The sequence below is a fragment of the Vipera berus genome, assembly GCF_964194415.1.
Source record: "Vipera berus genome assembly, chromosome: Z".
Taxonomy (NCBI): domain Eukaryota; kingdom Metazoa; phylum Chordata; class Lepidosauria; order Squamata; family Viperidae; genus Vipera; species Vipera berus.
In genome coordinates this window covers 30,141,482-30,165,045 of record NC_138205.1, presented here as the reverse complement: position 1 = coordinate 30,165,045, position 23,564 = coordinate 30,141,482, and the positions used below count along the sequence as shown (strand labels likewise).

Below are 23,564 nucleotides of genomic sequence, written 5' to 3'. Positions count from 1 at the left end.
GCTATTGCCTGTGACTGTAGCAAGTGATGTAGCAAGCAAAGTCATAGAAAAAATACTAAAGGATAGATTTGGATCTGATGGCTCAGATCTAATTAGCGATAACGCTTGAAGCTGAGAGTCATTGGATCCTATAGATCTGACAGTCCTTACAAGGGCTGGCTAATAATAGATAGCAAAAACATCAGGTCTTCTCTCACCCCACTATCCCAGTAGATTCTGTGTAAAAAAAAGATAACCATTTGCCAATGAGAACCTAAAGCAACGTTGATTGTGCATATGTGTAAAGCCCAGTTGCTGTGTTTCTGGAAATTTGAAGGTTATACTGTGAATTACATAGAAACTAAGAACAGGAAGCTTTCATTTACAATATAATCAACTACAAGAAAGTAAGTTTTTTTAAAAAAAACACAAAACACTCTAGTACAGTTTAGAACTTAGTGCACGGTTGAGCAACTATTAAGCAGATGAAAGATTGAGAAAGATGCACTTTTATATTTTGGATGATTTATGAGCTACCATAGACAGAGAAATGGCAGTGGATATCAAATAGGGTGTGAGAACTGACCGTTTATTTTTAAAATGACACACCTTTTAGCTTCACTCTCTATCCCCAGAACAGCAGATACAGGTAGACCTCAGCTGACAGCCACAATTGGGACTGGACTGTCCATCACAAAGTGAGGCAGTCATTAAGTGAGGTGCACCTGATATTATGATATTTTATGCCTTCACATGATTTCCATTCTCCAGGATACTGCAACTGTCCTAAATACATGCTGTTTGCAAAGCACCCAGTTTTGATCACATAACCACAGGGACGCACAATGGTTGTAAGTGCAAAGATGATAGTAAATCACTTTTTTTTAGCACTATCATAAATGAATGGTAGCTGAATGAACCCAAGTACCTGTAACTTACATATTTCTGACATTTGGCAGTTAATTATAGTCAACATCAACAAGTAACATTCCTAGTACATATTTATCTCTCAGGAAGGGAAATACCTGGAACCACCATTTTGGTGTCTTTGCTTTACTGGTCTTAACTTGTGGGCTATCAAGAGACTCATTATAGCTCAGTTTGATTTGCAATAGCTTATGCTCAGCTTTTTACCCAGTAAAACATTTTCAAGATAGAAGAACAATTTGCTGAAGACTGCTAGCTTAGTTACAAGGCTGCACAAGGATATAAAATGATTAAACAAATAATGCCTGCCCCAGCCAAATGCTGGTGTTCTCTTGACAATTTCAGCTCCATGACACAAAAAGCTGGAAGGGAAAGAAAGAGCAAAACTAAATTTATCTTTGCACACAATTTTATTTAGAAACTCCTTAGTGATTCTTTTTCCTTCTCTTCCACCCTATTGTTTCTCAGGCTCCCCGCCTTATTTCCCCTTACAGGAATACCTGGGAAGTGACAGATCAATTACAGAGTATTTTTAAAATTAGGATACTAGCTGGAAATTGTCTTTCATATAACCACCAAGAGACTAAGAGACTATGTCCGGGGAATAAATAACAATGCAAAAGTGATGGATTTCTATATATGCAAAAGATGTGTTTATAAATAAAATAGAACAAAACTGACACTCTAAACTTTCAGTGAACTTTGCAAGAAGAGAAAACTTGAAACAGACATATGCTAATTTGCTTATTATTGAAAAAAACGACTGTGCTTCTGAGCTCACATATCCCAAAACCTGAAGCTTGAACAGGCAATATGTTATATCACCAATACACTATTTTTTTGTGAATGCCTATAGATTTATTCAACTGGATATAGAAAGGTGGTTTCGACTCCCCAAAGTTATTTCATGTCCTACACCAATCTCAGTGCTATTATCCTTCCTAGAAAGTACAAAGAGTTGTTTATAGGAAAATAGATGCAAATGAGAAAAAGAGCAACATGGAGGTAGATAGGAAGATCATTCAATCAGAAGGTAGTGCAGAACTATAGCTGAGCAATTTGTAGCATTATTCACCCTTGAGTCACATTTGGACTTGGAAAAGTACATGGAGGCTGCACTCGTCAAAATCAACAGGGCCAGGACAAAACAATTTAATTTACATTTATCATTACAATTAATATCACTGATTGTTCCCTGTCAATGTAATGACTTTCAGTCACATTTAATCTACCATTCAGCACTAACAGAATTGCTCAGGAAAGCACACGCAGGATTTTCAGAGGCTGCATTTAACTCTTGGACTATGGACTGAATTCCCTGTATGAGCCAAGGTGAGAGGAAGAAAAGCTTAGTGACAAAGCAATTGTGCCTTGCCCGCTGAAGATCACAGGTTCATCTTCCAATCTCTCAAACTATTTTTAGTAGTGTTTAGACAAACTTCTGCAAGAGGTTTTGGTGAACTGTTGTCAGAGTAGAATGGGAACAAGATTCAGGATGAGGCAGCTTTGCAGATGGTACATCCATAGCCAAGGTGAATCTGCCTCCAGACTTCCCAGTACAAGGCCGTCTCAATCTGGCCTGCATTCACTTAGGGTCATAAAAATGCTCCAGAAAGGCTTCACTCTGGAAACATTTTATTGGGGGCAGGAGGGTCTGGGCTTAGTCTACTCTGTGCCTCACTGTGTCATCGTCTTCTGCAAACGCTGGCAGCTGTGGCATATGCCTTCTGATTGGGCCCGCTGCTTCAGCTCCTCCAAAATGGGTGCCATCGCATGCTCAAACATCTTTCGCAGCACCTCTGTATTCACAATGCTGTAGCTGTAGGTGGGAATCAGGAGGTGAAATAAAAAGGAAAAGGAATGTCATTTACACAGTCAGTAAATGTACAAAATATGACTGTTTAAAGACTCGAAAGAGAGAGAAACAGCCAAGTACAATGTCAAGGAAACTCCCTCCGTGCAATGCCAGAAAAGTGCAATTTACTGCACTGAAAATAATATAAGATCTCTCTGGAAGTGAGCTTATTTAACATAAAGACAACAAAGAAGCACTGTCAAACTTAATACTGGTTTAGGACAATTTCCCCTTTTTCCAGAACTGGCGAAGGGGGTGGTGGTGTCTCAAAATATCATTAGAAGAAAGAGAGGAGGTAGGCAATAGGTATGAAACATCTAAGCTAGAAAGTGTTTTAAAAAGCAGCCAGCTCTTCTTGATTCTTCTAAACATGCATGCCAATAACATGAGTTTTAGCAACTTGAACTTTTTTTAAAATAAATGAAAACAGATGTTCTCAGGAATCTAAAGCCAATGCCAGATACTGGATTTTGTAGAAAACTGCATTTTTCAGCAGCAAATTAATTGTTCATATGGGAAGTCAATTTACTTGTTTCTGTAATATTGAACCTTCTCTGGAAAACTGCAATTACCTGCTGGTCTATGAAAGAAAATCTATAACTTCAAGTTAGTATTTCTAGGTGACATACTGTTCATGGACTGCTTGAGCAAAAAAAATTTGGATAGTCCTTGATAAAGAAACTTTAGAATTTGTAGCTGTTCTGATACATCATGGCCATCCAGTAAGAAAGCATTTCTCAACCTTGGCGACTTTAAGCTGTGTGGATTTCAGCTCATGCTAGGCTTGAGAATCAGGAATTGGCTCAGGATTCTGAAATCCATACAGCTTAAAGTTGCCAAGATTTAGCCTTTTCCCCAAAACACGGGGTAGGAGATTTTGTGCCATTGGACTCTTTGTGGATTAGTTTTGGTTAGATGAAGTTACTTTAGGAATATATTTTACCCTATTTTAATGTTGGGGGTTTATTACATATTACTTTCTATTGATGTATACTGCCCTGATTCATGTGTCAATTGGGAAGCTATTAAATTGATTTAATCAGTCAACCATGCTAAGCCATAATATGCTACATTTGGTTTTATCTTAGCTTTTGTGGGCCTTGAAATTACAAACCATAGGTTATGCCAAATCCCACATGCTAAAAACAATCCAGAATGTACTGTATATTTTTTGAGTCAAAAAAAAGCCAAATAACATTGGAGCTTGAGTCCTAGAGATAAAAGATATTTCTACTTTTTAATAATTTCTTCTGTCAGCAACAATCTTTCTGACATATCCCTTTTTGGATAAGAAAGTCGTTGGAAGACCTCCAACAGTCTCCCAGCAGGCTGGGAATTCAAGCAGCAGTCCAGGCTCAACTATGATTTATGGTTTAATGTGCGAATGTAGCTAATATAGGGAGTCTTCACTTAATAACTGCATCACTCACATTTAGAGATGTTTGCTCTAACTTTTTCAAGGTTTTTTTTTGCTGATTTCTAGTGTTTGTATCTGGTTACTAGCAAAAAACCTACTGAGTAAAATGGGCTCACTTAATGACTATGCTTTTGCTTAATTAACATGGCACCAAGAGCCTTGGTGGAGCAATGGGCTAATGCCTCCTTAAGTAACACCAGCTGCCTGCAATTAGTGCAGGTTCGCATCCCACCAGGCTCAAGGTTGACTCAGCCTTCCATCCTTCTGAGGTAGGTAAAATGAGGACCCAGATTGTTGGGGGCAATAAGCTGACTTTGTAAAAATGCCACTTGGGGGGGTGAAAGCCCTAATAAGCAGGTATATACGTAGAATGAAGGCTATTGCTAAGCACATTGTGCTTTAAATTGTAAGCCGCCCTGAGTCTTCGGAGAAGGGCGGGATATAAATGGGATTAAAATAAAAAAAACTTTAAAAAAAACATTTCCTTAAGGACCTCTGCAAAAAAAGATAAAATTGGGTGCAGTCACACAATAATCAATTTAACAACCACCATGACTTGCAACCATAATTCCAGATTAAGTTATGGTCATAAGTTAAGGGCTATTTGTAATGCTTTGTTTAATAAATTGTGATTAAGCAAAACATTACTTAGAGGCTTTCTGATACTGATCTGTGTGAAATCAGGGGAATCAAACCTAACTTTGCCCTGATCTCCACATCCTTCCTTAGTCCAGCTTTCTGATTCTCGCTATCAGGTTGGCCTGTATTCTTCAGTTCTGACCCAGAGGTTTAACTAGGTACCTGGAACATCTAGCACAATTAGAAGGAGGCCGGTCAGATGCTTCCATAGTCTTCAGTGTTGCAAGATGTCGGGATAGGTCTTCCAGGAGCCCATCCAGGTCTGCCCGAAGCTGAGTGAGAGACACTGAAGTCCGTTTTGCCCTACCAGAGAAGAAAGCAGTTGTAAGTAAAAGGGCAAACTTCCACAATTTCCAAATTCACAGCCCTGTAACAGCTCAGAGAGATGTAAATTTGCCTACCACGTAGACGGATAGACCTTATCTCTGGAGCTGGTCTTGAGATTGGAACAACCTCATTTTACAGCCCTTTCACATGAAAAGTTGGCAGAAGAATAGTGACTTCCTGGTTTGGTGCATTTGTGTTTCAGGAGATGCTGCAGACTCTCTGTCCTGCTACATTTTATTCTCCCTTACTCTTCATTACTATGAGATGTGGAGGGCTCGATATGGAATTTCATCTACAATTGTAGATCTTTATTAAAAATACATTATAGGACCCACCCTCTTTTATTCTGAATCTGATGTCTGAACTTTTGCACCACCTGGTACTTTTTAAGCAAAGAGAAGAATTTGGTAGAATTAGGTTACATTAATGTGGAAGAAAACCTACTGAAGAAAAAAGGCCAAGAGACCATAGGCAGATTCATGAAGCCTGCTCTTGGAATTCTCATAAATGCTAAAAAAAACTTTACTTTTTAAAAGAAAAATTACAGTGATCAGGATTTCTTGATTCCAAGTCAACAAAACTATAACAAGCAACATACTAATCATCCCTACAGGATTAGAGCTACAAATAATTATAACTCTTAATACAAAGTGATGATCATGGAAGTTGTAGTCAACTTTTCTAAAACCAAATCTCTAGGAGGAAAAGGTTCTACTATAAGTAGGTAGGGAACAAACCCCCAACTAGGAACAATAGCAAAAGCTAGCTAACTAGATTTCTGGTTGTATTTTAGCTCTAGGATACAGTAAATAATGGGTTGTGCTTGACTTCATCTCTGAAATCTGGTCTTGTCTTTGCTGGGAAAAAAGAGGGCTCTTTGGAGGAGAGAAATGGATGCCTGTTTGCTCACGAGAGGCACATACGTGGTAGAGACTTCATCCAGTTCCTCCCGCAGCACCCGGAGCTCCTGGCCTTGTTCCACCTGTGTCCTTTCCCGCTGGGGAAGAACCCCCTCCAAGCGCACCCCTAGCTGGGCCAGCTGCCGCAATGCCTCCTTCTGGGCCAGCTCCAGCATGCATTTCCTAAAACGAGGAGTGATGGAAAGAGACCAGGTTGATGAGTTGGTGCCTCTAGCAAAACCAAGGCTCTTCCACTCCCACTTCACAGTACCTGATCTCTCCCAGCAGAGGAAAGCAAGCCAAAGGTGCAAGCCATGCTTGGCTTTTCATCTATGCCCTCCTCATCCCCAAGACTTCGCAACTGCCTAGCTTCCAGCACACCTCATAGGCTGTTGATGACTGTACAGCATTACTCTCTTCATAGATGGCTGAATTTGAGAGTGTTGCTACCATTCTGCCTAGTAAGTCCAAAAGTTGTTTGGAGACCCCACTTGCCACCCCTGTTCCAGCCAGTGCTATGAGTTCTTACCAACGGAAGTCTTCTACTTGAACTTGATGCAAGTTACATAGCTTCTCCTAAACAGAGTGGGGGAAATGACAGGGAAACAATAACATTAATTTGGGGCTGAGTGTAATTATTACAGTGCTCATAGTTCCCAATCAGTCTAGCTGGGTTAGCTAGAAACTTTAGTTGTTGTAATCCAAAAGATTTGGAGGGGGAAAAAACAGGGCATCCACAGAAGAAAACAGTTTGGTGTGATTTTCTTTGGGAGTGATTCCATCCTTTTCAATTTAATAAGATGGTGAATAAAAGGGGCGAACAGCTGAATCAGTTGCAGCATTTAAAAATAATTATCCTATACCAGAAACCTAGCAAGGAGACAATATTGAGTTTTCAATATTGTTCTATCATCACTGCACCTTTCATCTATGGAGAGTAGCAACTTGGCTAATTCTGACAGATACAGAGAGTCAGACCTGTAGTACTCAGCCCATCAGGGAGTCTTATGACAATAAATAATGATACCATTTATTAAATTTCCACTCCAACTTTTATTCAGAAGCTCAAAGTAGCAAATTTAGCACTAATCCTGATTTCTGGCAACACCCCTGGGAATTAGCGTGGGCTGAGAGGGAGGAACTGACAAAATGAGCTTCTACAGGTGACAGTGGAGTGGGATTTGTGCCTTTCCCTTCAATGCCAATCTAAAGCTTAACCATTATGCAATGTTGGTGAGACTGAGAATTTAAAAACAAAATGCCAGAAAAGTTGACAACAAAACACTTTCACATTGTTCCAAAAACATTATGCCACAAGGAATCATGATTGAAGGTGCTTATTTCTGTCATACACAGCTCTTTCTCCAAATTTTCCCCAAACCAATTATATTGTGCTGTAGGCCAGCTTACAACATAAGGTAATTGTTTTTGGGAAACCTGGAGAAAGAACTGTGTGTGACAAAAATAAGCTGGCAATCTTATAGTTGCCAGTGGACCTGAACTACAATCTCTCCTTAATCCCTATGTGACAGTAGCTGTCTTTTGCTAAAAAGGTCCATATTTTGGTTTTGGGGGTTTTTTAATATCTGAAAAGAATCCCTTGACAAAGATGATAAGAGAAAGATTTAAGAGACAGATGGAGAGGCAAAAATGGACATCTTGTGATAAGTGACAGAGAGCTGGTCAGATGACCAACCCAGCCCAATACTCCTGATTTTGAAAAGCTCCACAGAAAATTGCTTTTTTTTCTGTTTTTCTTCCAAAAGATCTAGAAACCTTAATTGCAGCCTCTGTTTATGCTAGAGGAAACTAGTCTTGGTTCCTTAAGTGCAATCACAGATCACAAATTTTATAATCTTACTTTTTGGCAGCTGTTCTCCATCAACTAATAGCTCTGTAGCAGCTTCCACATGCTGTGAATTACTTGTACTGTTGATACCACCCCATATTTCTGCAAGTCTTAAATCTTCTGTCTCACCTCCAGGAGGGCTGAATTTTCTTCCAGCACACTGGTCTTAATTTCAGCATCCTCTAGAGATTTTGTCACCTTTCGACAGCTTTCCTATACGAAATTTTAGGGAATAGGAAAAAACTTAAAAGGCCAAGTAAGCAAAAAGTGGAATGAACTAATATGGATTTGCAATTAACCTTGTGTTTCTTTTCTTTAGAAGTCTTTTCAAGAAGTGGAAGCTGGGAGGAAGGAAAAATATCTTTTTTTTAAAAAAAAAGCTTGATACTTTAAAGCTGATTTTAACTAGGTACAATGATGATGTGGTTTGCCTAATTCCTAAGGCTGAGAGAAAGTGACTGGCTCAAGTCACCCAGCTCTCTTAATGCATAGGTCAGGATTAGAATTCATTATCCTGGTTTCTAGCCTGATGCCTTAACAACTACACCAGCTGGCTTTCACCCTTGATCTACATGCCTCTTCTGTTACTTCTCTAGCAGGTTCAAAACAATCAACAAGGCTCTTCTTTCCCCTCCTTTATAAGGAAGGTTCAGCCAAATAAAAACGGCTGAGTCAAGATGGCCGAATGCCCTTCCATACCTGTAGGGGCTGTTTTGATACAGAAGCATCTCACTTGCACGCTGCTGCATTGTCTTTGGCATGGATCAGATACAGCAAATGAAAACTGTTAGCTTTCTTTTCCAATCTGCTTAGAAAAGCTCTGCCCCATTCATCTAGCATTTTCACAGCATTGTCCAGCGCCACTAAGTTACATAGACCCTATGTTCATTTCTGTTATATGAGCTGGTTGGATGATTCTAGATAATGCTCTGCCTCATTTCCGACAACTACATGCACTGTCACACTATTTGGGCAGAGAGATGCATATAAAATCCCCAACCAGCAAGCCTAAGTGATAGCAGTATCACTAAAAACTAAAATGGGAATTGTACATAATCTGGCTGAAGCTCACTGGTTTATAGGCATAATTATATAAGAATGCCATGCACAAACATCTCATTTTGGAGACACTGTATATGTTCAAAGTTCAATGACACATCTCTGGAGTCATACTTTTATTAAGCACAGGACCCATAAGTTCTTGCTTATGAGAATTGCTCATCAATTCTCATTTTAGTTTTTAGTTATCAAAACAGAGTAAACAGAATTATACCATTGAGCCATAAGTCTCATCCCTTCCATGGATGTCCTGTTGCACAAAAAAAAGAGCTGTGGCTTATGCTATGCCAGCAGCATGTTGCTTTTCCAAGAGCCTCAACAAGCTAGATTTCTGGTAATATTTGCTCCCATTCTGACTGGATAAGCTAGCAGCTATCTTGTATAAGAACACCTGTAAGAAATTCTGACAGCAGTTCACACTGGGTTATTCAATAAACCAAGGTCAAACAAACATGGTTTATTACAAAGCATGAACCTAGTTTTGTTATAACTAGGGCATTAATAAGTGGTATCATTTTTATGTTTACAGAGGGGCAGGAGAGGGGCCATTTGATCTTCCTCACAGATATAAAAATATTTGGGGCCACCCTTCAGATAAATAAACCTCAAGAAGTGAGAAGGAATTATAAACTTCAAGAATGAGAAAGAATTGGAAACCCACATCTCCTCAAGTATGTCAGACTTGACAGCATGTGGCCCTCAGCCTTCTTCAAAACTCTCAACAACTGACTGGTAAGAATTATCTGTCCCATCTTTGCTACCTGATGCTTGAAAAAGAGAAAATGATGAAAAGAAAGAAAAGGTGTAGCAGAAAATAGGTAGCTCTTGTGGTCCTATCAGCTCCTTGCTTCATGCCAAGCTACTACATGAAAGGCATTATAATAACAATAATAATAATGTTGGAAGGGACCTTGGAGGTCATCTAATCCAACCCCTGCTCGGGCAGGAAATCCTATACCATTTCAGACAAATGGCCGTCCAATCTTGTTAAAAACTTCCAGTGTTGGAGCATTCATAGCTTCTGGAGGCAGGTTGTTCCACTGGTTAGTTGTTCTAACTGTCAGGAAATTTCTCCTTAGTTCTAGGTTGCTTCTCTCTGGTCAGTTTCCATCCGTTGCTTCTTGTCCTGCCTTCAGGTGCTTTGGAGAATAGCTTGACTCCCTCTTCTTTGTGGCAGCCCCTGAGATATTGGAACACTGCTATCATGTCACCCCTCGTCCTTCTCTTCATTAAACTAGACATACCCAATTCCAGCAACCGTTCCTTATATTTTTTTAACCTCCAGCCCCCTCATCATCTTTGTGGCTCTTCTCTGTACTCTTTCTAGAATCTCAACATCTTTTTTACATCATGGTGACCAAAACGGGATGCAGTATTCCAAGTGTGACCTTACCAAGGCATTGTAAAGTGTGATCTTGATTCTGTTCCTCTGTTAATGCAGCCAACACTATGTTGGCTTTTTTGGCAGCTGCAGCACACTGCTGGCCCATATTTAAGTGATTATGCACTAGGACACAAAGATCCCGTTCACAATTACTACTATTGAGCAAGGTACCACCTATGCTATATCTGTGCATTTGGTTTTTCTTGCCTAAATGTAAAACCTTACTTTTTTCACCATTGAATTTCATTTTGTTAGATAGCACCCAGTGTTCAAGTCTGTCAAGATCCTTCTGTATCTTAAGCCTATCTACTGGAGTCTTGGCTATTCCTGCCAGGTTGGTGTCGTCTGCAAATTTGATGAGTTCCCCATCTATCCCCTCATCCAGATCATTAATGAAGATTTTGAAGAGCACTGGGCCCAGAACAGAGCCCCGGGGCATCCCACTACACACTTCCCTCCATGTAGATGCAGTTCCATCGAGGACCACATGCTGAGTATAGCCGGTTAGCCAGCTACAAATCCATCTGGTGGTGATGCCGTCTAACCCACATTTTTCTATTTTATCAAGTAGTAGGTTGTGATCTACTTATCAGTGAGCCATATTCTTCATCTTGACAAAATTCGCTACTGAATTAATTTGGCTCTCAAAGCCTCACTTTCCTTGGCCAAGTAAGAAAAGAGACTTGCTTCTCCTAGGAGGTAATTCAATCTCTTTCCTTTCACATAAAAATAAATATAGTTCCTGCTGGCAATTGACAATATAGCAGGAAAATTGATTTTCTAAATAGGAACCAGTATACTTTGCTTATGGAAAAAATATATTGAATTTCAAAAATGGGAAAGCACAATTACTTCATTCTAGAAAACGTTGAGAAAAGAGACAAACTGATGCTAACCAAACAAGCAGAGGCTCATGTATTTTGTATGCAATAATACTGGATGTTTTCAAACAATTCTGTTATCTCTCTGCCTAGACCTGGAATTAACTCCAGGGATCTGGGAGTCCTGGTGTACAATCACTTAAATATGAGCCAACTGTGTGCGGCAGCTGCCAAAAGAGCCAATGCAATCCTACACTGCATTAACAGAGGGATAGAATCAAGATCACATGAAGAGTCAGTACCACTTTATATGGCCTTGGTAAGACTGCACTTGGAACACTGCATCCAGTTTTGGTCACCACAATATAAAAAAGATGTTGAGATTCTGGAAAGAGTACAGAGAAGAGCAACAAATGATTAGGGGGGCTGGAGACTAAAACATATGAAGAACAGTTGTAGGAATTGGGTATATCTAATCTAGTGAAAGGAAGGACATGATAGCAGTGTTCCAATATTTGAGGGATTGTCACAAAGAAGATTTTACCAAAGCACCAGAAGGCAAGACAAGAAGCAATGGATGGAAACTAATCAAGGAGAAAATCAACCTAGAACTAAGGAGAAAATTCATGACAGTAAGAACAATAAACTACTGGAACAATTTGCCTTAAGCTTGCCTTGTGAGTGCTCCATGACTGGAGCATTTTAAGAAGAGACTGGACAGCCATTTGTCTGAAAATTATATAGAGTCTCTTTCTTGAGCATGAGCTGGACTAGAAAACCTTCAAGTTCCTTCCAACTCTGCTATTTTGTTATTCTGTACTTCTGCCTAATCTTAACTACTAGGGCTATAAGGAAATTAAAAATGTTAATCTTATGGATAATATGCATAGTCTACTTTTAAACATTTTCCCTCATTCCAATCCTACCTTTCCCCACCAACACCCTTTGTTCTGCTTTTTCTTGGTATGATTTTCTCTGATTAAGGGTTATGTCAATTTTAAGTGGTTCTAGGCAAAATATTGCCTAATTATGAATTTATTTTCTTAAAGATCAACATATTTACTCTTGCTTTTTAATTTTTAACTATTTTTTGCCAACAGCATTGTTTTTTAAAAATTAAACAATAGCAATAAAGCCAATCAAAATGAAGGCAAAGTTAGATCTGATTATACAACAAGATGGACAGAATTCAGCCTCTCCTTTCTCAAAATGGCCCAGTGAGTCAGACTGAAGCACTCTTGCATTGGTAGCCTTCAAAAAAGAAAAGACAAATTCATTCTACATTCCTGGCTATAAAAGCAGAAACAGACATGGTCAGTGTGGAAATCTAACTCTTCAGCTATGTAGTCTGTACACACACACACAAAAACCGCAGACCTGCAGATTCTGAAGATGGTGGTTGACCTTAGATGTCCTCTCCTTGAGACTGGTAATGGAGTCCTTGGCTCGCAAAAGGCCACTGTTGCTGACTTCCTGCTGGGAGAGAGCATAAGAAGGGACCAGATCAAGCAAATCATAATCCACTTACTCCTGACTTCTTCACACTTCCCAATCATTTATTTCAAGCTCAATGTCAGCTGAAAGGTCTTCTTAGGGACCTAAGAAATTTGTTACTGAAAGTAACAGAATAAATTAGTGACATCTTTAAGTGACTCAGGAGGCCATAAAGTAGAAACTTGCTTGTTACAATGTATCTTTTGCAGCTGAGGGTCATGGACAGGGAACAAAGAAATATTTGGAACAATATAAAAGGCGCAGAAAGCAAATGTGGAAGGAAGAATGACAGAAATAGATCACTGTAGAAGGAGGATCTCAAGAGAGTGAAATCTTCTAGAAAAGCTAATCTTGTGGGCTATGTTTGAAGAGATTTTATATTGGCAAATTCTTTCCTAGTCCACTGTCTAAACAACCAGGTCATATGAATATTTTTTTAAGGAATAGTTTTCTTGTAACAAACAATGGCAAAAATACTCCTTTCTATAAAATAAAACTTGATTCTCTTTAATTTTTGCCTCCTGCAATATCATTAGATACAGAAAAGAGTGAATTAAAAATAAACTCAGAATTTTATTTTTAAATCATGTGTTTCATTTAGATTTTCTTTACTCTAAATGATTCTACCACGGGAAATACATTGTTTAATTCTGACTGCCACCCTATTTTTGAACCACATTTAAAATTTATTTTACAGCCTCAGAGAAGTTTTGTTTTACCACAGAAAAGCACATTTTTGGATTACAAATTCATAAAAGATTTAAATATTTTACTTTTAAAAAATACTTTGCAAAAAAGCTTGACAAGGGATAAAGGGATGAAAAGTTTGACAAGGGATGAACTAAGAAAGTCTAACACGGATAATGAGAATTTTTAAAATATTAATTTTTCTACAAAAGTGCATCATAAAATTGTAATTGATGCAAGCAACTGTCTCAGACTTGTGCGGAAATGCTTTCTTTTAAAAGACTTAATTGGTGGAATTTGCAAAGTAGATTGACTGCCTATTTTTAACCATGGAAAATAGAAATGGTGCATTCAGTAATCATAATATCCAAATTACAACACTAAAATTCAGGGTAATTGAGGGGGGGAGGGAAAAATTGTCTTGGACAAATGGCTGTAAAAGTTGGTGGAGTTAGAGATGGCTAAATTGACTGCTTTGACTAAAAAAAAAAGAATTACTCTTGTTTATACTTGGAAACTGCTTGTGGACTTTGTGCTTGATGTGGGAAAAAGACTAAACTTTGATTTTGGATTTTACCGATTAGATAGATTTGTTGTTATAGAAATATCTAGTTTATAAAGTAAAAAAGTTGAAGTTTGATGTTATTATTTAACAGCACCAAAGGGAATCGGAAGTCAATGCCTTTTCTTTCTTTTTCCCTTCTTTTCTATGCTTTCCCCTTCCCTTTTCCCTGTTTTTCCCATTATTTGCTTTTGTATTTTTATATATTATAAACTAATTAAAAAAATAGAAGTTCAAACAGTATTCATCCTTTCCAATCACCAAGGAAATGTGGAAGACTTGGAAGCAGCATCCTCAAAGTGGAATATGGACTGAAAACAGACCTAAAACACATCAAGCGTATAAACTTTTTTTGGGAAAACTTGCAGAAGGAGAATCTGTAAGTTTATTATAGCACTAAAGAGTCAAGAATCTTATGGCATCTTAAAAATATATAACTGTATCATGGCATCAGGTAACCAGTGAGCTAATCAATATATTGTTTAAAGTGCAATAGGACACTTTTTTATGGGAGTGGCATAAATGTTTTCTTCTTCTCTATTATTAGAACAATACTAACTCAGGGCAAATTAATTATCTAGGAAAGCAGCAACAGGTATGTGATTCATTTCCTCACTTGCTGGCTAAAACTTTCATCTTCATCTTCTGACCATGCTGGCTTGATGGGAAACAGAGGATCCCGTCTTTCGCCTCCTGCTCCTCCTGGTAGGCCTCCATCATCTGTGGATTCATTCTCCGTGGTGGAATCATCACGTTCCCCATCAGTTAGATTCAGGAGAGAAACATTAGTGCAAGCAGAAGAACGCTTCAAATTCAGATTAGGGCTTTCACTGGTAAAATGGGGCTCAACTCTGCTTTGGAAAAAAGGGCATACATTATCCTTAGATCCAGCTGTTGACTGCTTTCTTACCTACAAAATATACTGCAGAGAGATTGCATATAGCAATCTATAGCATATAGCAATCTATAGAAAGAGCCTTTTGATGCCTCAGTGGCTCGCAAAGCTTGATACCTAAGCTTTTGAAAACTAAGAGCAACCCTTGGCTGGTATCAGTTTTATTAACTTCTACTGCTTTCTAAACTCCTTTTATGAGAAAACAAATATCAATATATGAAGATATGAAAACAATATGAAATCCTAGCTCACCTGTCTCAAATATGATGTTTGTATGTATGTGTTGGCCTTCAACATCTGCGATTTAAGGGATTCCTATATTGAAATCCTGGAATATTCTTCTGGAAATTTTGAGAATTGAAATCCAACACATTGATAGGGTATCCAGTCTTATTTATTCCATCACTTAGAGCCTGCCAAGTCAACACTCTTTGGGTGACTCAATGAGGTCATATTTATTTATCCAATAAGTTCAAACAGAATGAGGGAGGGGCAGACTGTTCCAAAAAGATAGGGTAACTATCAAAAAGGCTCTCATCCCCATCATTTCTTGAAATCCAAAGAAGCTCCTCCCAAATAGGATGCACTGTACCTATTTGAAGAAGATGGTTCAGTAAAGCAACATAAAGGCTTCATTATCAAAATCAGCATTTTATACAAGAAAATTAATTGTTAACCAAGGAAGAACCACAGCCCAATGTTATCCTATTGAAACGGATTGTGCTCCCAGCCAATGAGCACCAATGAATACCAACTACAGTTTTAAGACATCTTCAAAGGCACCCCAACTCAGAACATATTGGAACAATCAATGTTACGAGGATAAGAGGGACTATTGCCAAGGTCTCCCATTCCACAAGAAATGTAAAAGAAACACTAGACAACATTGTGCAAAGTTTTCTCTAGTAAAAGATTCTACCTGCTAATCAAATAGCAGGATCTCCATTTTCACACTAGCTCCATCAAGGAATGTGATCCTCTCTAAAGCCAATACAGGACCACAAAAGAAGCCCAGTTATTTCTGAACAAGCAGTAAACATCCTCTTGCTTTGAATCAATTTTACATTGTTTCATTCCATTCCATTCAATCCCTCACACACTGGAAGAAAATGCATCTCCTGCTCAGTTCAAAGCTAGATATCAGGAAGATATTATTGAACTCCAAACCAAGAAATGACCTTTTTCAGTGGTTTCATTTAAATATTAAATAGGATAGGGAAGAGAATGAAGTCCTGGGGCACTGCACATAAAAGTGCCCAAAGTTTTCATTTCTTCTTTTGGCACTACCAACTAAAATCACTCACTTAATGAATAAGTGAAGACTGCAGATTAGTGCTACCCATCCATCCACTCACACAGAGACCCATCTCACCGATAGTCCAAAAGATATCTAAATGGTTTCTCACAATGCCTAGCCAAAGTTGTCAGCAATAACCACTGTTGTAGTACCTGCTTAGATCAGATGAAGATTCATTATCCACTTAGCTCAGTGTTGGACTACAAACATTCATTATTTTTGGCCAGTTTTATGCAGACTACAAGTTCAAATCCAACAAAGCTGGGATCTGATGAACTGAAGGAGAAAAAGGTGTTTTGCATAATCTCTTCTCAGAAGCCTTTCCAGATGCATGGAACTGAATCTAAAACCGTTTATAAGCAAAGCAGAAATGCCACTCTGCATCCCCTTTCCTGTAGATTCTTACTTGCTATAAGTAAAGGTAAAGGTTCCCCTGCACATGCGTGCTAGTCATTTCCGACTCTAGGGGCCGGTGCTCATCTCCGTTTCAAAGCCGAAGAGCCAGCGCTTGTTCGAGGACGTCTCCGTGGTCATGTGGCCAGCATGACTAGATGCCAAAGGAGCACGGAACAAACAGTTACCTTCCCACCGTAGTGGTCCCTATTTTTCTACTTGCATTTTTACGTGCTTTCGAACTGCTAGGTTGGCAGAAGCTGGGACGAGTAACAGGTGCTCACTCTGTTACGCGGCACTCGGGATTCGACCTGCCAAACTGCTGACCATCTGATCGACAAGCTGTTTCCTAACCCACTGAGCCACCGCGTCCCTTGCTATAAGTAGTGCACTGAATTTCATTTCTACTCTTTCCCTCCCCTGGTCACTCACCCATGGAAAGAGACAGCTTTCTTTTTTTTGGGAAAGCCCTTGATGCTAGTAGTCTTTCCAAGCTGATCCTTGTTGCTCTGGACTCGACTCTCAATGCTTGTTGGTGTGTCTCCAGCCTCATTTATTTCCTTGGATTGCCAGATAGTCTTCACCACAATGTTGGCCATTATAGGTTGGGGTTCGATATCTGGTATGAGCACAGATTTTCTTGCCTGTACCACACCAGGAAATATCTACTATCTATAAGCCAACTGGCTCTCCAGGCAGGGCAAGGATCTTCTAGCTGCTCTCATGACCTCACAATGGTTGCCACGGGGCTGCCAATCATGTAACCCCACTCTTCCATCCACAATTTGCACCATCAACATTCTATGGCATCAGTATAGCCTTCAACTGAAAGAAAACTAATCCAAAGATGTAATGTTGACACTGAAGAAATTACATTGATTGAATTGAACAAATACTGTACAATTAACTGCTCTTTTATACCTTGTCCAGGAAGGCAATGTCTAGATTCAACCGCTACACTGACTAGGCTATATAGTTTGCAAGTGTTCTATGAATCACAATTAAGTAATCAGTGAGACTTACATATCACATAAAGTGAGGTTCACACTGCACAATGAAACTAAACCAAATATAGATTATGGTTAGCTATATGTAGACTGAAATATTATATAAAATTCCAAATCAATGTATTTAAATGAAATTGTCTTTTTTATGCTTTACAAATAATCTGTCTATATGACTTTTGTGCTGTTTGCTGCTCGCTATCTCTTCCACAAGCTTCAAGGAAATAACATCTATACAAATCTACAAAGATAAAGTATTCACTTGCTGTATATTTTCCATGTCTACTTGATTTTATCTCTCAATCTTCTGGCCATAAACTTATAGGTAATCTCAAAGGGAATTTGGGAAATAAACTTTTAAGATTATACATGACATCATTACTTACAGCTGGAATGCAATAAACATTATAATCTCCTCCTTATCCTTATCCTTTTTTTGCATCCAGCTGGTGTCAGCATTTGTCAGTAAAGAATCATGAGCTTAAAAGTCACAGCAGAGATTCTAGGTTGGGCTAAAAATGAAATCACAGTATTGGATGCTATCAAAAGGTATTAGCCAAAACATCCTCTGAAATATCTAGCTATTTATTATGAGCTGTGGTGGTGTAGTGATTAGAATGCAGTACTGCATGCTAACTTCTGCTGACTGCCAGCTGCTGGCAGTTCAATTCTCACCGGCTGAAGGTTGACTCAGCCTTCTGTTTTTCCGAGGTTGGTAAAAAGAGGACCCAGATTGTTAGGGGCAATATGCTGACTGTAAATCGCTTAGAGAGGGCTGTGAAGCACTGTGAAGCGGTATATAGGTCTACGTGCTATTGCTATTGTTAAGCAAAACACATAACTCGCAAACTATCCAAAACATTTAGATGATTGCTTTGGCAATGGACTGGTTCAAATGCAATGCTAAACCAAAGGCTAGTATTGTCTATAGTAAATCAAAGGAAACATTCATAATTTTTTATTTCTTTTTGATCAGCATGAGGTGTCAACTAACCACAACAATTGAGCTGATATGCTATGCTTAAGTATTGGTTGCTGAGTCAACCACAGCTGAATTGATACATATTTCACAATATATTTGGACCTGATTTTATCAAGTTGTCCTTTCTCAGCTCAACCTACTTGACAGGATTGTTGTGTTGGATATAACTTGAGAAAACAGCTCCATACATGTCAACTTGAATTCCCAAAGAAAAGTCAGGATATGAATGCAATAACTATATCCATTAGTTAGTTTCCAATAAGACTAAACCATACACTAATATGTTGGTTTTATCCGAGTAAATAAAAATCTGGCTATACCTTAACATAAATGCATACCAAGCCATTATGAATTAAACAAAGCTTTAAACTTTCCCATTAGAATTATGCAAAATCAGACTGCTTCACTTTTTGAAACTATTCAAGCAATTTAGATCTATATAGGGAGATGAATATATTTAAATAAATGAGCAAAGCTGTAGGTAAATAAATAAGCAAAGTGCTATCATAAGAGAAGAGATAAGATCCAATTTGGTCTAGTGTTTAACTACCAGGCTAGAAATCAGAAGACCCTGAGTTTTAGTCCTGCTTTAGCCATGAAAATCAGCTAGGTCAGTGGCCCCCAACTTTTTGCACACCAGGGACCAGTTCTGTGGAGAGAGGTTTTGCTGCGGACTGGAGGGGGCGTGGTTTTATGTGTTCTGTACCAGCCTGCTACCGGCCCTGCAGAAAAGGCAGGGACAACCCCTTTTACAAGAAGGCAAGAGGCTGGAATTAAGCCTGCCAAATTTATGAATACAAAAACAAACAGAACAAGACAGGAACCAAGAAACAGGAGCTTTTCAAGCGGTTGCCTTCAGCAAACCAGCCCTCCCACGCATTCCCCTTTTATACAGTTCAGGGCGTGCCTTCTCTCTGCCTCCTTCCGAGGTGCCCCATTGCCTTCCTCTGTTTACTCCTGATTGACTGCCTCCTGCATCGGGCGTCATCTTCATCCATGCTGTCAGGCTCACACAACTGGGTCTCCGTTGTGACCAGGTGGGAGGGGCCTGGCTGAGGGCTCTGCAGAGCCTCAAGGCCATCATCAGCAAGCTCTTCAACACCCCCCTCCTCCTCCTCTGAGTCGTCCGACCCAACTGCCGAACCCACAGGCTGACCCTGAATCACAACATTATGTGCTGTCTGCATCCAGGGGATGGGGCTTTGCTTATTTGCGCGGCCCGGTTTCTGGAATGCCATGGACCAGTGCTGGTCCATGGACCAGGGGGTGGGGACCCCTGAGCTAGGTGACCTTGGGCCAGTCACTCTCTCAGTCCAACTCATTTCACAAGGTGGTTGTTGTGGGGAAAATAGGAGGAAGGAATATAAGATATGTCTGCCTTCAGTTGTCTATAAAAATAATAAAAAAGGCAGGATCTAAACGAAATAAAAATAAAACTATAAAAACAATACTCATGCCTTCAGTTTCCTTAGTCTCTACATTACTACTTACATGGAAAGGCAGGACTAATGATTTATTAAACATATTGCTGAAAAAACATCCTCCACCAGGAAAAAAATGAAATGAATGAGGGAAAGCCACCCCCAAGTCGGATTTTTAGAATTCTAAAACACTGGGGAATATATAGCATTGTGCCCAGGAAAAAATTGAAATGAATACCCCCAAGTCGGATTTTTAGAATTCTAAAACACTGGGGAATATATAGCATTGTGCCCGATCCTTAAAAAAAAAGGAATACACATATGCTTTTTAGTTCTCATGAAACAATAGTCAAATACTGTAGGTCCTTTGAAGAACTGGAAGCAGCATTGCCAAATGCCCAATTTTTTTGCAGACTAAAAACCTTAAAATGACCCAACCCACAAAGGCCAAAAATTTCCCTCAACTGACCTCCACCCTCCAACGTACCAAGGGAAGGCATGCGAAGGATAACCTGAAATGGGAGCCGGTTCGTGCCCATCAGCAGCGTCGGGGGTTTTCTTTGCTGCTCCGTGACTGCTTTATTGCATGCACGGGTAGGCACCATCTCAGGAGGAGATATGGGACTGAACTGAGCCGGGTAAACAGCAGTGGCAGCAAACCTGCCCACAAAGGTGGGGGAGGGAAGAAGAAGAAGAAGGGGAAAAAAGGGGGGGGGAATGGAAACTTTGGCATCCGGATGCCAGGAATTCAGGAAAGTTTGAGGAGTCCAAATATTAAGGGAGGTTGCAAGTGTGAACCCCTCTCTAGTTTTGCAAAAGAGTCATTGGGAGAGGAGGTGTAAAGTGGGGAAAGAGAAAGAATACGCTGGATTTGGAGATTGAGGTGATGCAGAGAGAGAGAAGGAGGCCAGTTGACCGAGTCGGTGTGCGGGCATCATCTATGCCCCTGAGATACATTTTGCAATTTTTCATGCCAGTTTGCTATATCATCCCATATCTAAAGGCCTTAAAAGCACCCAAAATAGCCCCAGAGTAACCCGAAAAACTAAAGTTGATCGCCCAACCGGCAACGTTGACAAGAAGAGAGAACCCCCACACGCCCTTGCTCGTTGTGCCTCAAAGCCAATTGGCTGGAATTTGTTGACGGCGCCCGTCGCTCTTTCCCAGGAAGGCAGCTCGGTCTCCAAGCCTCTTCTCCACAGCCTTTCTTTTGCCGCCGTTCCACCGTCAGCCTTTTCAGCCAATGAGCCACGGATGGGCTTGGGGGACGTGGATTTCTTGCCCAATAAGAGCTCCCAAGAACTGTCCCCCGCCCAGCACCGAGCGGAGGTTCCGCTTGCTGATTTCGCAAGAAGCATCCCTCAAGTCGAGGAGGAAATGGGCGGGGCGGCCTTTGAATGACATTTCTTAAAATCTATCAAGATATTCAAAGCGAAGGGGCGCAGGGGGAGGCATGCTTAGGCGGGCTTCTTGTGAACCTATCCCCGATGGAAAATGCAGAGCTGTAGAGGGGACTTACTTGACATTAAGATTCACCAGATCCAATAGGGAGAAGAGCAGGCGGGATTTAAACCTATTTACCAGAAGAAGGCTGGCAGCTGCTGCTGTTCCTTCCCCTTCCTCTTCTTTTGTGTCTAGATCAAACTTTAAACGGCCAGAATGAAGCCGCCTTCTTGGCTTTGTTGTCTAAAAATACATCATTCTTGGTATTTGTTTCTGGTAGGAGCTAACATGCCAGCCAATGGACAAAGCTCTCTGTGTTGTTGTCATTCAAGAGCCTCCACTTGAGCGTTTTGGTTTTACACATACACTCTCAACTTATTCAGGTTCCTCCAAGTAGTATAAGAGAGGTCAGATACTTCAGCTTTATCCTCCTTTAATGTTATTCCTTGCTTAATGGTCTCCTTCCTCTATTTTTAGCGTTTTTAATTCGATTTTGTTCTTTGTACCTTCAAGAATGCTTTTTCTTACCATAAAGCTGTTCCTTCGTCTCAGCGGGCTTGGGGCATATGTCCCTTCAGAGGATGCTCGAGGATCATTCTCTTGCTTAGTTCTCTCAGATTCTCTGCTACTTCTCTCCTCATCTTAGATGGGGCAAGGCCAGCAAGAGGATATATTTTCTCAATTGGTATAGGGGTGAGACAACCTGTAAGTAAGCATACGGATGGCAATATCAGCTTGCTTCATGTGTGCAGATGCACCCCTTACTGGAACAGCATACTGTACTCCGCTGCAGAAATGCTCAAGGCGAAAGCTGATGTACACAGTGTAGATGGTTGCGCTCCGCATGTGTAGTTTACCAGTTTCCTGATATTGTTCCTCAAGCTGACCTTGGCTTAGTGTTCAGGCAATGCTGTTTAAAAGAGTGTCCTATCGAGTGTTACACTGAGATACTTTGGTGTTTAACAGTGCTATAGTTGGTTCCCTTGTCACATAATATCCAACTCTTCCCTTGTATCTCAGTTTTGGAGGACATGGAGAAGGAAAGCACACACTTGAGTCTTCTTGGGGATGGGCTTTGAGTAGTTGGTGTCATAACTGCCTAATGCTACCATAAGTTTCCCAGCTACATGATCAAAAATTGATCCTTGTGCAGCCACTGCTGTATTGTCCGTATAGAAGAATAGATGTGTGTTGTTGGGGACTGGTTATTTCTTTGTATATATATTATACAGTGTTGGAGATAATACACTTCCTTATGGCAGCCCATTCTTCTGTATCCTCCCTCTGCTGTTTTACCATTCAATCACATAAAATCTCCGATTTTGGAGGGAGCTGCCAATGATACTTGTAAGCTTATTATCTCTAGTAATGTTACCGGAAAGCCACTCCAGTTATTAGTTTGTTTCAAACCATCCTCAATATGCTGCATAAGGTTTATAATTTGGCCACAACGTGACCTCCTTGGCCTAAACCCTGCTTGCTCCCTTATGATCTTTGCATCAATGAATTTTGAGTGCCTTGTAGAGGTGGCAGAGGAGTGATACAGGTTGGCAATTTTTTGGATCGTCTGAGTCTTTTTCAGGTTTCAGTAAGGCGGCAATTCTAGCCTGCCTTCACAATTTCAGGACCTTAAATATGGCTATACAGTTGTTCATTAATTGCAGGAGCCACTCCAGAGTATGGGGACCGAGCTGTTTTATACGTTTTGTTCTTATGACATCAAACCTGCTGCTTTATTCATTTTCATAGTCTTTATGACTTCCTTCAAATACCACAAAAGGGGTATTTAAACTCTTGTTCAGATGGCTTGTTTCCACACTTTATCTCATTCTTCCATTCTTCAGTTACTTGGTCTGCTGTTATGTCGATATGATTTTACTGTGGTTGAGTTCTATCTCCACCTAGATTTTTCAGGAGTTTCCAAGCTTCTCTGCTGTTCTGTTTCAGGTCTAGGTTCTCCACTAATTCACATTGGGTAGTGCTTGCATCAGCTCTATAAATAAATAAATAAATAAACAAGCTAGGGAAGGGTGACTTATTTCTGTCAATAGAAAGCACCGCAGGTTTGAAAAGCAGCACCTCTGCTCAATAGGGTGTGAAAATGTTTTGTGACAGATAGAACGAGGGGCCAATCAAATATGTTTAGGTTAGTTTGGTCCAACTAGACAAGGTCCAGGCATGGAACGGAGCATTTCTGAGGTCCCAATCCACTATCATCACTCTGCCAGCC

General features: G+C 40.0%; 1 protein-coding gene across 1 annotated transcript; it reads right to left on the bottom strand.

Moving 5' to 3' along the window:
* Positions 1 to 1,350: 1,350 nt before the first annotated feature.
* TSKS (testis specific serine kinase substrate) lies at positions 1,351 to 22,180 on the bottom strand (the record flags this gene model as incomplete). The annotated part of the gene is made up of 11 exons (XM_081346165.1): positions 1,351 to 2,725; positions 4,980 to 5,120; positions 6,068 to 6,226; positions 6,573 to 6,619; positions 8,022 to 8,105; positions 12,534 to 12,632; positions 14,516 to 14,750; positions 20,956 to 21,282; positions 21,411 to 21,577; positions 21,863 to 21,975; positions 22,054 to 22,180. The coding sequence occupies 11 exons, from the start codon at positions 22,178 to 22,180 to the stop codon at positions 2,584 to 2,586; spliced, it is 1,641 nt and encodes a 546-aa protein (XP_081202291.1). The 3' UTR covers positions 1,351 to 2,583.
* Between the last annotated feature and the right edge of the window lie 1,384 nt (positions 22,181 to 23,564).